We start from the raw sequence: 17,779 nt of genomic DNA, 5'->3' as shown, positions 1-17,779 counted from the left end.
CAAATCGTCAGTTAAAAGTCATTGAAACGTTGCTTTTCGAGACGCCAGCTTTCCCCTACGAAATGTAGCATTCCGAACTTCGCCGACATGTTCTCAGCAGCATTGAATCAAACGTTCCTCCGCAAAATTTCCGGCTCATAAAAATTCCACTTTCCCGAGATCGCTGTCAAGAAAGCGCGCGACTCTTTGCTGCCAGCCCGGAAACATTGTTGAGACCAGAAGCAGCGAGGCGCAAAGATCCCCGGCGAACGGGGCATAAAGATTCTAGATAATGATCGCCGAACGTCAGGCAAACATCGTCGCTCGACACGGCCGGCCCGAAGTTACGAATTTTATTGGGACCTTTTACGATCTCGCCCCGCGATTTCGCTTCGCGGATCGAAGCGCGGCAACGGCGGCGCGCGTCCCGCGTTGCATATTACCGTGTCGCGCCGCGCCGCCGGGGGTTACATATCACCGAAAACGGCGGAGCTCGTCGATCGTCCGACGGGGTGTCGCGGTTGCTTTTTGCCGGTTCTCATTAGCACGTGATTCTCGGGAATGCGTCGAATCTCGAATGAGAAAGAACCCTTGGCGCGGGGGCCTCGCGATTCGTCGAATATCGCAGGCATGCGCCCGCCATTGGGAAGAGGGAGACAGCTCGAGAAGGGGAGAGCGGAAGAGGAAGAAAGAGGGAGAACGAGGGAGAAAGAGGGAGAAAGAGGGAGCGAGAGGAGAGGGTTGCTCGTAAGTGAGCAGCACGTGCGTAGCAGTCATCCTGGCGCACTCGCCAGGACCGTACCTTCCTTTTCGAACGATATTTTTCACACCGTGCCGGAAAGCCGCGGAACCAGTGTCGCGCGTCCTCGTCCTCCCGTATCCGAACTAAGTCAACACCGTCCGGCAGCTGCGTTGGTGTGCGAGTTTGCGGTGTGACGAAGAAGATGTATTCGCTCGGCGAGGGTCAGCAGTGTTCTGTTCGCAAAGATCGTCTCGAAGGCAACACCGGTCGCCGAGGAGGGTTCATACGCGGGGAGACAACCCTTTTGTCCAACACGTCGGGGATTAGATCGAAAGAATTTCGCAAGCTGTTCGGCTCGCCGACAAGGAAGCCGAGATTCCCGGGTCCTCGATTCGCGCGCGGTTTCCAATAGGAAGATCGCGAGATGACGGTGCGCGAGGAGGATCGCAAGAGCATGAGACACAGCAACTCCTGGCCGGACCAGGCTCCGCAGACGGTGAAAGTACGCGTCGACCCGTTGTCGCGCGCTTTTACGATCATCCCGACGATTCGCGGGAGCTTCGATCCTCTGCTGGCCGCAGCGAAGCCCGGCTGGATCGACGACATCGCGCTCCTCGATCATGGTCGTTCGAAGCCCGTGGAGACGGGACACCGGTTCGTCGACGAGACCGGAGTCGCCGAACGTGTCCCGGAACGGAAGGATTGCAAGAAACTAGACGATACCTTCGAGCTACGTGTTTTTGTACCGGACACCGCGACTAGAAGTTCGGTAAAGGATGTCGCCGAGGATCGAGGAAGCAAGACCGCGGGAAGCCTTTCGTCCGACGAGCACTCGGATGCGCTGAAAGCGGAACGAGCTGCTCCGGAGGGAATGAGATCGGGCCACTCGATCGACGAAAAACGCGCCGAAAACGGAGGAAGAAACCTCCGGGAGACTCCATCGCAGGAAAGCGCGCTCGAAGACTCGGAAGAGGATTCCCCGGCGTCGAAGACCATCGTTCGGATCGAGCCGCGGGAGGATCGAGCCGGCTCGTCCCGAGATGCGACCGCCGGGAAGAGCTTCGCTATCGAAATCCCGGGAAATACGACTCCTCTGAAATCCTCGGTTGCGGCAGCGGCGAGACCGCAACACGTTTGTCCCAAGTGCACTTCCGAGGGTCTGCTGCTGCAGCAGCGGTTCGACCCTTTCCGCTCGGCAGCGCCGGCCGACGAAAGTAACCTGGTCAGGGAGGGCCGGTGCCGGGTCGCCGGTTCCGGTAAAGCGGAAACGCTACGTAAATATTCCGCGGTCGAGGCTAAAATGAGAACCAGCTGGCAGAGAATAGGAGCGACCGGTCTAATTGGATCCACCAGGAATAGGTGCAAGGAGAGGGACAAGCGCGGCCGGAGGAGGAACGGCGAGCCGCTCTGTCGATCGACGAACGATGCCCGGAAAGAGGCTACCCTGAGGAGGCATTACTACCCGGAGGGTGGCTGGGGATACGTGATCGTGACTTGCTCGGCGCTCGTTCATTTCCTCGGGATCGGTTTGCAGCTCGCGGCGCCAGGAAGCTGGCACCTAACCGCCGAACTCAAATTCCATCAGCCGCCTCTTCACAGCGCAGGTAAGCTCCTCTCTGGCTTCTTTCCTCCTTCGAACCGCCCGCTTACCCTTTCACCCGCTCGCCTCTTTGCCAGTGGACCCGCTCGCGCCCCACGCCGCGTCGCGCCGCCTCGTCGAACGCCTCCTACCTAATTGGCCGTTGCTTAATTGACCCGGCTATCGTTTATCTTAATCGGAAGTGGCCGTCGAATCGGGTTATTCAGCGGTGCGGCCGGCTCGGTTACACGCGAATTTCGATGCCCCGGTCGGGCCCAATCCGCTGATTGCGCTAAGTGAAAAGCTTGTTCCGCGGATACGAACGAGCACTGCTCATAAATCAAACCGTTTTTCGCGGTTTATTTCCCTCCTGACGAGCCTCGCGCTCGTTATCGCCGGGCTCTCTGTAAACATTCGGCGGGACTCGTGACGGCCGGTCTTAATGATAGGGACGCGGACGACGCGGACGACGCGGCACCGGTTGATGGTTTTGTAATTACAATTGGGAAGTCGAGGTGATATTTATATGGCAATATAATTCTGCCTCGCGTACTTCTCCTCTTTCGTTCTCTTCTCTTCTTTCCCTCGGTTTCTTGCGTTGGAATGCTGAAAAATTGATCGCGAAAAATTGATCGGTAAAGATTGATGCCTCGTGCTCTCTCTCTCTCTCTCTCTCTCTCTCTCTCTCTCTCTCTCTCTCTCTGCTAATGGCTTTGACGTCGTTAATTCCTTGGCGATTATAAAGCATGAAATAGATGAAATCGACAAGCAGGAGTGAAATTCACGGTAAAGAATGATTACCGTCTGCCGATGTAAAGCATGGCACGTCTTTAGACAAGAATATTCGGTACCTTAAACCTACCGTGTACAATTTAGCGGTTTAAACACATAAATAGAAGAAGATTAGACACATCAAAGAAGAAAGTCTGTGTATTGTTTGGAGTCTACACGATTCCAAGGAGACTACCACATATCTAGCAAGTAGAAAACTGTCGGTTTTAGCGTTTTATCTTGATCGTTGCATGAAATCGATTGCATGGATAGATCTGTGAAATTGTATAGAACTTGTGCTAAAATGGGATTAACTTCTCATACCTTGAAGGTACAGTAAATTATCCCAAATTTTCCTTCGGCTTGTAAACGAAAATGGACAATTTGGGAAGAGGAGTTCCGAGTTTCCAAAATGATTTCGGTATTCGCCTGAAGTACTTTTCACGGCTTGAAAGACGACTTGATTTATTTCGACATTTCTTGTATATGTCAGGCATAAAGAACGCCAAAGAAAATAAAATAAGATATGACGTTTATTGGAAATGGGTAGATAAATAAAAGTAAAACACAGTGAATTAAACTTATCCCTTTTAGTTTATTAATTTGATGTACGAGGAAGGACCGTCTTTACTCTCCTGATTGCTCCAGGAGACTGACGACTGTTCACAAAGACGAAACCAAAAACGTCACCTAAAGACAAAGAGCACTCTGTTCTATATACATATGAAGTCATTGTTTATCTAATGGTACTCTGGCGAGACTCTCGGCGTCGATTCGTTTTTGTAACTTATATGCTAGAAGGAAAAACTTCTGAGTATTCAAAAGAGAGAAAATAATCCAATAACGTTGCGCATATTTTCGGTCGCTTTGTATAACGATGTAATTCGTACCCGACTTTGAAACACCTTGTCCCAGGTACGAAATTCACCAATTTTGTAATATGTAACTTGGAAATAAATTTGTATAAATATCGAGCTTCGAAAACAGGCTTGTTTCTTGGTTTCTTTAATCGCCATTTAATGACTCAACTACCGGCGCTTTCTGCATCAGAATGCAGTCAAGTATGTGGCTGCAGATGGTCAATATTTTCTGCAGCAATTATCTTATCTCTCTGCTCTTTCTGATCTGAGAATATTGGGTACCGTTCCGGAGACTCAAGGTTATCCTCCTATCTTTAGGGACGAAATATTTATACGTATAGGGTGACCGTTTTTAATCTGACCGTAGATCTCCGTAAAATCGTCCGATTTCAGAATTTCGTTGTTCTCGTTTCTGGACGCTTTTTATATTCGAAACCCTGCGTTACCGTTCAGTGTAATTATATTTTACAATCAAGACACGTCCATGTGCAGCGTTACTTTGAATCGAACGAAGGACGAATATCTATGTAAATTGGATTCCTAGCAACAGTTTCATAAAACAGCTTTTTAAAGAAGTACAGTAAGTTCTCCCTAATCTTTCTTCAGCTTGTAAGCAAATATGAACAATTTGGGAAGCGGAGATACGATTATTTGAGCCTTGCGTCTCGTTTTATATAATTGTTAACAATCGGCAACTATAAAAATTAGCCGCGAGGCTCGAATAAACGTATCTGCTCTTCCCAAATTGTACATTTTTGTTTTCAAGCTGAAGGAAAATTGGTGATAATTTACTGTACTTTCAAGGTATGGAAAGTTAATCCTATTTTAGCATAAGTTCTATACAGTCTCATAGATTTATCGATGCAATTTCAATCGATTTCATGCAACGGTCAAGATAAAACGCTAAAACGGAAACTTCTTTACTTGCTAGATATGTGGTAGTCTCCTTAAAATTCTATAGACTCCACAGAATACACAGACTTTCTTCTTTAACCCTAGAAAGATAACCATATGACAACGTACGTAAAAGATAACCATACGCTTCAGAGGCGCATGCTTTTCTAAGGCGTCAATTTTATACTAACAATGGATATTTATTTAAGTTAATCTAGTCATTTTAAAGGTTTGGCATTATTGTAAAAATAAAATGCATTTATATTATATTTTTTTATATTTTAAGTAATTTTAAACTTAAATCACTAGACCTCTATGAAAAATTAACAAAAATCAACAGTCTTCGCAGGCGCCTCTGCGACGTAGGTTATCTTTCTCGGGTTAATGTGTCTAATCTTCTATTTATGTGTTTACACTGCTAAATTTTGTACACAGTAGGGTTAAGGTACTTAATATGAGACCTGACCTATTTTGTCCGAATCATAATCTTCGAATAAAAAACACTTTGATTAAAAATAGATGCACGTTTAAAAAGCTAAAATATGTGTATTCTTTTACAATCTACTGGAAAGTACAAGAAAAAGATCTCCACTTTTTCGTAATAATGAAAAACTGAATGTATGTAAATTCACAGATTTGAAAAATCGGTTGCTAATATGAGACCCAGTTCGGATTTTTCAGGAGATTTATTCTTTGTGCCTTTTTTCTCACATTGGCGTGCAAAATTTGTTTCTTCAGCGTCACGGTCTTCGTAGACCCATCAGTAACAATTTATGCATTGAACCCATTATTCACCGCGTATGTATGAAGAGTAAATGCCTGTGTAAAACGAACATTATACGTCATATTATTCTTCATAATCACTTTCAATATTTAGAACAATTTATTTTTCATCATATATTGAATTATCCGATAATTATATCGGTTAATATATATCGGATATATTATCGGATAATTCAATATATGATGAAAAATAAATTGTTCTAAATATTGAAAGAGATTATGAAAATAATATGACGTATAATGTTCGTTTTACACATATATATATATATATATATGTTCGTTATATATATATATATTTATAATAATTATAATATTTATTTATTATTAATTATATTATAATTTATTAATTATATATTATATAATAATATTTATAATAATTATAAAAATAATTATTATATATATATATATATATATAATTATTATAATTATATATATATTATTATTCTATATGTCTTCTTTTAGTTTATTTCTTCTCTTTGGAATTGTTTTTTTGATTTAGCATTATAATAAGAACTTCCAGAGGTCTCGTATTTCGAAACAACAGCATGTCAAATATTAAGGAATTTTTAGAATAACTCTTCAAACTCTAATGGTATACGGGGTTACGACGAATCGCCGAACTTTAGCTATAAATTTAGGACTCTAAAACCAACAAATTCTTCCTCTGGAAGTATACTCGCAAATGCTTTCATCAAGATATTTACTACTATAGTTGTAGAACGTAGCAATGTGCGCCATCGAAATAATTCAAGTTTATTGAAGAAGTTCAAAGAAAATTATTCGAAGAACATTGTTGTATTTATTATAAAAATAATTATAAAAATAGTTTGTAATTACTTAATATTCTGTAGACAAACATTGCACCTGTGAATGACAGATGAAGTGGCTGACTGACGCTGTACACACTGACACTATTCCCAATTTTAGTGTCTCAATGTTGTCAACACTTAGAACGATAATTTTACAAGTGAATATCTCTCGAATGAAGCATTTGCGAGTATACTTCCAGAGGAAAAATCTGCTTATTTTAGAATCCAGTTGTATTTATGAAAATAATTGTACACATAACCATTTATAAGACATTTGTAAGTATAACAGAAAAATAAAAAAATAAAAAAAAGATATTTGTAATGTAATCGAAATCATTCGAAAACTTTTCGAAACGTATTTTACAAATATGATTATCATCGACGCTAGACTGATCTGCCAATAAACAGACGAAACAACGAAAGATAAGAGTTAATATGCGAGAAAGTGGTGCGATTCCGTCTATGACGGAAATAAACTGGTGTCTCAAATTAGAAGAGTCCTCGTATTAGGCAACTTGACTCTACTCTAATACGTTCCATTTATAATTTTATGCTTCTTTAAATATGCTTTATGTTTTATATGCAAGGCGTCCTAAAAATCACTGAGATCATCTGAAGTATCTTTTTCCTTAGCGCAAATGCAATCCGTGGCTTTGTTTACGAATTATTAACGAAAAACACTGACCAATGTGAGGCGAGCTCGGCTGACGCATGGCGGCCGAGCCAACGAGCGGACGAAGCCCAGTTCCGTCTATCGGTTCGGCCACCTCGCGCCAGTTAATCTCGCCTCTTATTGGTCACTGCTTTTTGTTAATAATTCGTAAACAACGCAACGAATTGCATTTGCGCTAAGGAAAAAGTTACTTCAAATAAGCTCGGTAACCCGCCATTTTCCGATTGCGAGTGACTTTTGGGACACTCTGTATTTTTACATGGTCCTTACATCACGTTTCTAAAACGATTCATTTTTACATTTTCACGGTATAGTAAATGCATACAACAAAATATATTCTAATATTTAACGAGTGTGAACTTTCAATGCAACTTGAAAAAGCAATTTATTTAGTGTAACTTAATTGTTACACTGCAAATATGAACATTGTAATAGCACTTAACACATTAACGACCGGTAGCCTATTAATAGGCTTTTCGTCGCCAACGCTTACCGACCGGTAGCCGATTAATAGGCTTTTTCTCGCCAACGCTTACCGACCGGTAGCCGATTAATAGGCTTTTTCTCGCCTACGCTTACCGACCGGTAGCCGATTAATAGGCTTTTTCTCGCCGACGCTTATCGACCGATTATTTTGTATTAAGTTATGTTGCGCAGTGGCATTAGTTGTGTTGCTTTGCTTTGTAACTTGCTACAGTGTTATATCGTTTTGAAAAATTTACCGTTCGCAATGACTGAAAAAAGTGGCACCGGAGAGTTTTATTTAGATGATTTGTCAGACTGTCCTGACAGTTATTCAGAAAGTGATAGTGGTGACGACAGTGATAGTAGCGATATCATAACTCGGAGACGAAGATGTGTATTGCCACTAACATACACTGATTCAGAGGAAGATGAAAGAAATATTATTGAGAACGATGTGAATAACAATGAAATTGACGATGAGGTATGGTCGACGAACGACGAGGCAGTAATTCTGGAACCGTTCGAAGGCAGCCCTGGGATAAAAATTATGCCAAGTTCTCCAGAGAATATAATGGACAGTGTCAATTTATTTATTGGAAACGACTTTTTCGAACACTTGGTGATAGAATCCAACCGATATCATTATCAGGTCATGGAGAAATATCGAATTCCATCACAAACAAAAAAATGGACTGATATCACAGTTCCGGAAATGAAGAAGTTTTTAGGACTAATAGTTCTAATGGGACAAATAAAAAAAGACGTTCTATACGATTACTGGTCAACTGATCGAACTATTGCAACTCCATTCTTCTCACAAACAATGAGCCGAAACAGATTTGTGCAAATTATGCAGAGCTGGCATTTTTCGGACAATAACAACATACCGCACAATTCACATAGGCTTGCTAAAATTCAACCTGTGATTGACTATTTACGGCGGAAATTTGTTGACGTTTATAAACATGTCAACAATTATCTTTGGATGAATGTATAATCCCGTGGAGGGGTAGACTCTCGATTAGGACGTATAATCCCGCAAAAATAACTAAATATGGGATACTTGTGAGAGCGGTGTGTGAAGCTATCACAGGTTATATATGTAATTTTCACGTTTATGCCGCTGACGGAAATAAATTGGAAGACACAGTTCTAACGGTTATTGAACCATACAAAAACGTGTGGCACGAGGTCTATCAAGACAATTATTATAATAGTGTAAAAATGGCTAGAATTCTTCTAAAAAATAAAATACGAGTGTGTGGAACCATTCGTAAAAATAGAGGTCTTCCTAAATCATTACAAACATTACGGCTTTCAAGAGGACAATACGAATTTCGCAGGAATCGCCAAATCTTGTTAGAAGTGTGGAATAATGGCAAAAGAAATGTCAACATGGTCTCTACCATACATTCTGCACAATTGACAGAATCCACAAGCAGAAGCAAAACATCAACAGCCCTGATACAAAAGCCTAATTCGATCATAAATTATAATAAATATATGAAGGGCGTAGATCGCGCGGACCAATATCTCTCATATTATTCCATTTTCCGCAAAACAAAAAAATGGACAAAACGCGTTGTAATGTTTTTCATCAATTGTGCACTATTCAATTCATTCAAAGCATACACAGTGCTAAATAGAAAAAATATTACATATAAGAATTTCTTGCACAAAGTGGCAATTGCGTGGACGGAAGATAATGAAACCGAAGATAATTGTACGGAACACGATGACAACCTGCCCAGTCCTGAACTTACAAGGAGAGCACCCATGTTAGACCATCCTGGCAGACTATCGAATTTGGGGAAACACAAACTTATAAATATAGTGACAAGTGGTCGAAGTGTAAAACCCCAAAGACAATGTAGAGTTTGTGCAGCTCATAAAAAAAGAAGTAGAACATGTTTTGTTTGTAAATATTGCGAAGTTCCATTACATAAAGGCGACTGTTATGAACGATATCATACTTTAAAAAAATATTAACTATTTCCTATGTGTAGTAACGACTGTGATACATAAAATAAGTATAATTTACCGTTAATATTATTACAATAAAAGATTTTATTAAATATACTTTTCCTATAATAACAGAAAGCAGACAATTTTATTTAAACACTACACGCACAGACACCCCCGCGTGACACTCTAAACCAGAACAGAGCCGGCGCGAGAGCGAATCCGTGGCTGAGCGGCCGGTCGGACGTGCGTATGCTGTTGAAACGCTAGCGGTCGGTAAAGTGTTAATAGTCGTGTTACACAGTAAAAATAAAACGTATTAGAAATTTAATTGGAAACGTAATTGTGCATCTATACTGTTAAAGAGTATATCATAAAAATATGGCAGACCATTTAACACAGTTGCAGGATACTATAAACCAACAAGCAGAAAATTTTTGCAACACTGCAGGTATTTAACAACAATATTCTACACTTAGTAAATTTCCTGGATTTGATCGGGAACACGACAACGTCAAGGAGATTATACATCCTTGTTTGCTACTGTTGGGATTATGGAATGGAAATGAATATGATTCTAATTCTTTTCTTAAAAAGACTTTATTTTATTCCTTTATTGAGAGAAGGTATATGGGCGAAAACGATCGAGCGACCGAACTCTACTGAGAGTCCGGTAAGAAAAAACGCTTCTTTTATACCCTTCTTGGGTTCGTCTTATCCACCAATCAGAGACGTTTATTTGTCGCGTTTCACGTTGTATACGTGACGCTGGGATCCCCAAACAGTCAGGGCACGATGTGTATCTAATGGTACCGGTGATGATGTATCGCGGTATCTATTATATACAGTTTACATCACCGTCGTTGCCCGCTGACGGAACCGACGAAAATGTAAACCGATATCTTAGTATCTTAGTACTAAGTAAACTATAGATTAATTTTTGTTCGAGGCTAAAATTTCAACAGCTACTTTAATGACAAGATGTACAAAAGATATTGACACTTCGATAGAAAGTTTACCGAGCGAAGGATCGTCACAAGAATTGCAGGTTGCAAGCCTTAGCTGTTTCGAACAAGAAAATCGAGGAGATAACGAAAAACTATGTACAATCGGTTCAACGAGAACTGCCACAAATTTTAAACAGCTGCACGCGAGCGATGCGTGATCAGACCAGGGGCGGATCACAATTTTCGGGCCCATCTACACGAGGCTACTCTGCATGCAAGGGCTCTCGATCGGGGGTCCTCTAAATCCGTCCCTGAGCGTCGCCGTCTAACAGCCACTCAGCTGCAACCGCAGCACCGACGATGTGAACGGTCTGTTTACATTTTGTGTTAGTTCTCGTTAAACGTAGCACAGAAGAGGTTGTAAAACAAGGAGATGCTCTTTCGCTAAGAATTCAGACTGTTCCACAGAATATTGCCTAGAGCCAATTTATATATGCAGGATCCAACATCGACATCCACAGTAAATATTAGGTTTACTGGAAAGTTCTGTCCGATAGTGTCGCTTCAAGTTTCAATCCATATGCACATGTTGATTTGAGCCATATATGACTATCTCTCTTTATCATTGCATTTGCACACATGTACTCTCCTAAATAAACTGAAACAAAGATGTCTCGTGTCATTATTAAGTGAGACGCGATCGTGAAAACATGGCTACCGATGATAATGCCAGACCACATGCTGCTTTGGCGACTCGTCAGAAAATCGCAGAGCTAGGCTGGGAAATTCTGTCGCATCCACCATTCTCCCCAGACCTAGCACCCTCCGATTATCACTTGTTTCTCTCTTTGCAAAACTTTTTACAGGATCAAAAATTCAAAACTGAAGCTGATGTCAACCAAGCACTAGTTGAGTTCTTCGCCTCTAAAAATAAATCATTTTTTAAAAGTAGCATTTACAAGTTGCCATCACGCTGGCAAGAAGTCATAAGTAACGATGGAAAGTATATTCTACAATAAATATTATTAAATGTATGAAAATTGTGTTATATTTCAATTCAAACACGGACAGAACTTTCCGGTAGACCTAATATACTGTAATTTCTGTACGAGTGTCGCAGAGTCGGAATTGAAAGTGTATTTCAAGAGACCGAATTGCTTTTATAGTTGCCGACATGTCGTGAGAGAGAGAGAGAGAGAGAGAGAGAGAGAGAGAGAGAGAGAGCGAATCAGGTCGAAGGAAACTACAATAAATTAAAATGCTACACTTGTCTTCAAGTGTTGTAGGAGTTTGGTATCGAGACAGTTTATTTACGATATTATCATTCAGGGAATTAAGTAATGATCGTTTCAATGATCAAGCAGCCTGGAAAGATCGTTCTAGATACATACTTAGATTTATAATGTCCAAAATATCGTACAAATTGTAGTAAATTCTCCCTAATTGAGGTTCAGATTATACACAAAAATGGACAATTTTGGAAGAAGAGATATGATTGATCGAGCCTTGCGGTTCGCTTTTACAGTTGTTGATAATTTCAATTCAAAAACGGACAAAACTTTCCGGTAGACCTAATATTAATCTTAACGCTACTGTGACGTTTAAATAAGAGAATGCCAATTCCTCAAATAATTCTCACCAAATATCTGATCCAAGATCTATGAATCAATGATATATCTCTACATTAATCTACGTTGTCAAATAAGTTACACAATCATGGATATCCTTAAGAGTGTACACATTGCATTAAAGCAGGGCTCGGAATTAATCAGCACGCAACATGAAGATCGCGGAGGCCACGCCTCCCGACACTCGTCGCGCGTCTCGCTCCCCGTAGTCACCTCTTTCAGTGCGGAGCACCACAGGCGCATGTGCTTGTTGCTTTATACGCGCTTGGGTATAGCATTTAGGCGATCGTCGAGGAGCGAGACGCGCGACGGGAGTCGGGAGGTGTGGCCCGCGCTATCCTCGCGTTGCGTGCTGGTTAATTCCGAGCCCTGCATTAAAGTGTTCAATATTCCGAATAAATCTTTAAAAGTAGCATGTTTTCTACTTTAAAATAAACGATAATTCAAGTATTGCATAATATTAATACGTTGACACGATCGTGACGCGATTACAATGTTCTAAAACGAAATGATTCGATAACGGTGCACCGAGGAAAACGCGGAAAATTCGCGCGGTGATGAGCGTGTTAACGGTAACATATTAAAACGAGTCACCCTGTATGGGCGCGTACGCCCACATCGGCAGTTTCTCGAAAGGATGCCACGCAAATGAAGCGCGTGGCTCAACAGGGGAAAACAGGAATATGGTAGATGGAGAAATTATGGTGCGCTCGGGCCACGAAGAAAGGTGCCCCACGGTGTTCCCCGAAGACGTAATCGTTACTCAATGACCGTGCCGCCGTAAAAATGCCGGCGTGACAGCGGCCGACTCGGTCGCGCAGCAAACGACTCGCGTTTATTTAATTTGCGTACACGTAAGTGCGTGGCGACACCGCAACCGGCACCAGAGGCAACACACACGCGCGAAGAAAAATCGGGACATTGTATCGGCAGTCTGGACGCGTCGCGGGAGCCTCACGTACGGCTTTAGGCGTGCCGGGCATCGCGATGCATTCGCGAAGGATCTCTTTTCCGAGGGTCCGGCATTAATTTGTGTCCTCCTGGCAGTTAAGACGTGGCTTTTGCTGCGGGCACTTGGCCCGCTCGGATAATGCATCGAGCCGCTGATACACAATACGTATCTCGTGCCGGATTTTCAAGCCTTGTTTCATCCGCAACTGGTGATTTATATTTCCTCCGCGTTGCGCACAGCGGATTGGTGATTTTTCACGCTTCGGTGGGCCGCTCTATCTATTGGATTTCCCTTTCGGTGCGTGGACATTGCTTTTTGGCAACCAAGTGTCACGGCGACAGTAGTCGGCCGATTTAGTACACCTCGATTTTATACAGGGTGGGGCATTTTAAACAGTTCACTTGAATAACTCGCTTGTTTTTGAAGATAGGAGAAAATGCATTAGACCAAACTTACTTGTTATCGGAGGGCTCATAATCTAGTATTACCAATTTTTCTGCAGGTGGAGGCGTCAAGGAGATATGAAGGTCAATTCTGTTTTCTTAAATGGAACAGTAAGTGTTTTTACTTACATTCTGATAGGGTGTTTCGAGACGAATACAATGAACTATTATGAAGGTCATTCAAGGTCACCCAAAGTGACACAGAAAAGCAAAGCTAAAATACAGTAAAATGGCAAATAATCACACAAATTTGTGTATAAATCTAATCAAAAAATAATGTCATCCATTTACTTGCGTGCAATTTTTATCGTCATAATGTAAAAGCTAAGATCAAGTCCAATGCAACGACCACAACGCTATGACCATATGACATTTAGTACGAAAAGTCCAGACATATTTACGACATTTCTAATCCTTCGCCGAAATGTATAAATCTCTGAATTTTTCTTCAAATTATTTTCTAAAACAGATAATTTAAAATTACCAATAATGTTTGAGGATACAGATAAGCGTACAATGTGATTGAATGTTTGTTTATCTTTCGTGATCCGTGTCACGTAATACACACACGTGATACACAAGTCTTCGAAAAGTACTCTGAGACAATTTATTTTCTCTTGCAGTTGACTTTGGGTGACCTTGAATGACCTTCATAATAGTTCATTGTATTCGCCTCGAAACACTCTATTAGAATGTAAGTAAAAAAACTTACTGTTCCATTTAAAAAAACAGAATTGACCTTCATATCTCCTCGACGCCTCCACCTACAGAAAAACTGGTAACACCAAGTAAGAGAGAGAGAGAGTTTGGTCTAATGCATTTCCTGCTATCTTCAAAACCAAGCGAGTTATTCAGGTGACCTGTTTAACCCGAGAAAGATAACCTACGTCGCAGAGGCGCCTGCGAAGACTGTTGATTTTTGTTAATTTTTCATAGAGGTCTAGTGATTTAAGTTTAAAATTACTTAAAATATAAAAAAATATAATATAAATGCATTTTATTTTTACAATAATGCCAAACCTTTAAAATGACTAGATTAACTTAAATAAATATCCATTGTTAGTATAAAATTGACGCCTTAGAAAAGCATGCGCCTCTGAAGCGTATGGTTATCTTTTACGTACGTTGTCATATGGTTATCTTTCTAGGGTTAAAATGCCCCACCCTGTATAATAACACGAAGATCTTTGCGACGTAGATCGATACTGATAATTATTTGTACGTTCGTTTAAAGACACGTTTGCAGAATATTGCTTGATATATTCGTATTGTTTACGCGCCAATAATTTACCATTCCCTTAAAACGTTCTACCTAAAAGATATTACGACAAAGAAGAATCGTACTCGAGGATAAAAAGAATACTCGGGTCTAGTTCGACGACAAATGATAGCAACAATCTTCGCGCGAACAGATCGCGGCAGGCATCTTAATCAAATCTTAATCAAACGGTCGCGAAATCGTATGCTAATATCAAGATGCATATTGGCGCAACGATACCGGCGGGACTGCAAAGAATCGTTCGCCGGCAGATGCGTGTTCACCTATCTCCTCGAAGCATCTCCTAGCTCGCGGACATCTTCCCGGCCGTGTAAAAATCGTCTGGCAAAAATCGGCGTCGCCCGCGGTGGTTCCTTTTCATCGGTGCAATACCTCGCCGGCTGTTCGGCCGCGATCAGCATCTAATCATAATTACGATCGTCAAAAATCCGGCCTTGAAATGGAGGCCCGAGCTGGTTCGCCGACTCCCCCGAACGGAGATGTGTATCGGAAGCGTCGCGACTCTTACAGCGCGGCGATGATTAACGTAGCCGCGATCGCGAGCGAACCGTCGGGAAATGGCCGTCCTGCGGTGGCGCCGATCAAATCGCAACAGCTGATCGTGCAAAGGCGGCCGAGGCTGCCGGACAATTCGAGTTTGGAGTCGGAGAGCTGGTCGACGGAGAGCTCTATCCTGAAAAGGGACCTGGCCAGAACCTCGTCGACGGACACCAACAGATCCTGGAACGAAAGCATCGAGATCCCGGAGGTCTTGCTCTCGCAGCCAGAACTGCTGGCCAAACTGGCCCGATGTCGTTGCTTCTTAATGGCGAAACAGCCGATCTCGAGCCCGGGCGAGTGCCAGTGCCAGTGCCAGTGCCGTTGTCAGTGCCGGTGCAGCCAGTGCCAGTACTATCGTCGTAAGATCTCGAGCTGCTCGAGCCGGGATCACGCGTTTCCAGGCGGTTTCAAGCGGAAGGACTCGAGCTACTCGGTGTCCACCTGCCAGAGCATCCTGCCGCCGTCTTCCGGCAGAAACTCGGTAGCAAGTTTGTTCCAGGAGATCAAGGAGAACGCTCACGAGTCGATCCAGGAAGTGATCCAACGTCGGCACTCGTCGGATCAAACGCAGTCGTCGCGCGGCTGCAAGATCGGCCGCGCAGATAACCGGCGATTCTCCGAACAAACGATCGCCGTGGCGGTGGCGAGGGGCGCAGAATGCACCAGAAGAAGCAGCGGCAGCAGCGCCAGCAGCACCGGCCACGTCGCCGATGCAAGTGCGACCAAAGCAATCATCGCAAGAACCAGTCCGCGCTTCTTCGCGGAGAAGGTCGCCGGCTCCAGAGCCGCGGCGGAGTCGTTCTGGTCGCCTTTGCATAATGAAAGTCGCGAGACCGATCCGGCGAAAGAACCGACGACGGACAGACGATTCGTCGCGCAGCACAGAAAAGAGAGACGGGATATAGCCCGGCCGGACAGTCCGAGCGAGAGGCGCCGAAGCAGCACCACCGTCACCCCGAAGATGATGAGGAGACGGTTTTCCGAACAGCTGATCCTCGAGGGCGGCCTCGGCAGCGGCTACGACTACGAGGATCTGCTGCGGCTGCCAGAGGACGGCGCGGAAGAGGAATCGCTCACCGTGATCAACGCCCGAAAGAGGATCACGCTCAAGAGGCATTACTATCCCGAAGGCGGCTGGGGACACGTGATCGTTATGGTTGCGGTCCTCGTACAAGTAATCTGCCACGGTCTGCAGTTCGGCTACGCTGGCATGCTGACGCCGGCGCTAGGAAAGTTTCACCACGATGTTCGACATGCAGGTAGGTTGTTCTGATAGAAGGATCTGGGGTGGCGCGGGCTTGGCAACGTTTTGGTAAACATTTCGCGATGGATAGAACTTCGAATGAAATTTATGGAGCGTGAAAAATGATCGTTCGTGGTACGTGGCTGTCCTTCGATAGGAACAATTCGTACGGACCATTGGAAGGAATCGTTTCGCGTGGATTCCGACTCTTACGGATTAATTTATCGCAGTCGAAATTGAGAAACAATTCTGGTCCCGCGTTAGGAGAACCGTTGCACTCCAAATAAAGATGCATGCTACGTGGAAACCTTTTGATCAGTTCGCTTTGCCGAGTTTTAGAAAATTAACCCTTTGCTGTACCATTTCCTTTACGGTTATAATGATTAGAACTTGTTCGACCGTAACAATTTCTTAGAAAAAGAAAAAGAAAAAGAAACTTTATATTCATTGCGCATTTACATCTACTTGAACGTTTATATATCGATGGCGAGAGAACATAATGTGATTCCGACTTAACGGATCGGCTTATTAGTAGTAGAAATCTCCATTGCGAGTCTGACTCGTTAAAGTACGGCAAAGGATTAAATACGCTAAATGCGAATTTTACTGGATATAATCTTCCTCCATGAATTGCTGTGAATCATCTTTGCATATTGTAGCAACATGAAATAACGATGTTGTTAAATTCTCTCAATCTGTATTACTGCACAAATTGTTGGATTTATGATAGTGGGAATCGATAACACCTCTTTAGACAACAACAAACATTTAGCGAACTGACTTTTACATGCACATTCAACTATCGCCTTCAACCATATTTTATCAAACATCCTTGTGAGAGCGGGAATCGATAACACCTCCTTCAACAACAACAAATATTTAACGAACTGACTTTTACATGCACATTCAACTACCGTCTGCACTCATCTCTTTTCGAATATCCTTTCGATGCACGCTTTCATATTCACCAATTTGCATTCAAATCGTACTTAGAATGAAACAATTTCACACACACTGTCCCAGCGTTCACACTGCAATCGAGAGGGTCTCTAAAGCAAACGCGTGATCAAATAGACAACGATCGACCCGACCTGTCTATTTGTAATTTGCCGTTTTTATTACTTGCATTAATCCGCGCGCGACGAATGGACAAATTTTTTTAAACTCGATTTTGAATCAATATCCGAAGATAATACAACTGAAACTTGATGCGCCGATGATTTTTAGGTT

At 42.8% G+C, this 17,779-nt stretch overlaps 1 protein-coding gene across 1 annotated transcript in view; it reads left to right on the top strand.

Annotated features, from left to right (window-relative positions):
* The first annotated feature begins 775 nt into the window (after positions 1-775).
* The window catches only part of LOC117224042 (uncharacterized), a 260,485-nt gene continuing 243,481 nt past the window's right edge, over positions 776-17,779 (top strand). The window contains exon 1 of the mRNA XM_076527026.1: positions 776-2,325. Coding sequence (XP_076383141.1) covers positions 1,146-2,325 — 1,180 coding nt within the window. The 5' untranslated portion in view covers positions 776-1,145. The remainder of the gene's footprint in view (positions 2,326-17,779) is intronic.

This window comes from Megalopta genalis, chromosome 16 (assembly GCF_051020955.1).
Source record: "Megalopta genalis isolate 19385.01 chromosome 16, iyMegGena1_principal, whole genome shotgun sequence".
In the NCBI taxonomy this organism is placed as follows: domain Eukaryota; kingdom Metazoa; phylum Arthropoda; class Insecta; order Hymenoptera; family Halictidae; genus Megalopta; species Megalopta genalis.
This window is presented reverse-complemented; position numbering and strand designations above follow the sequence as displayed.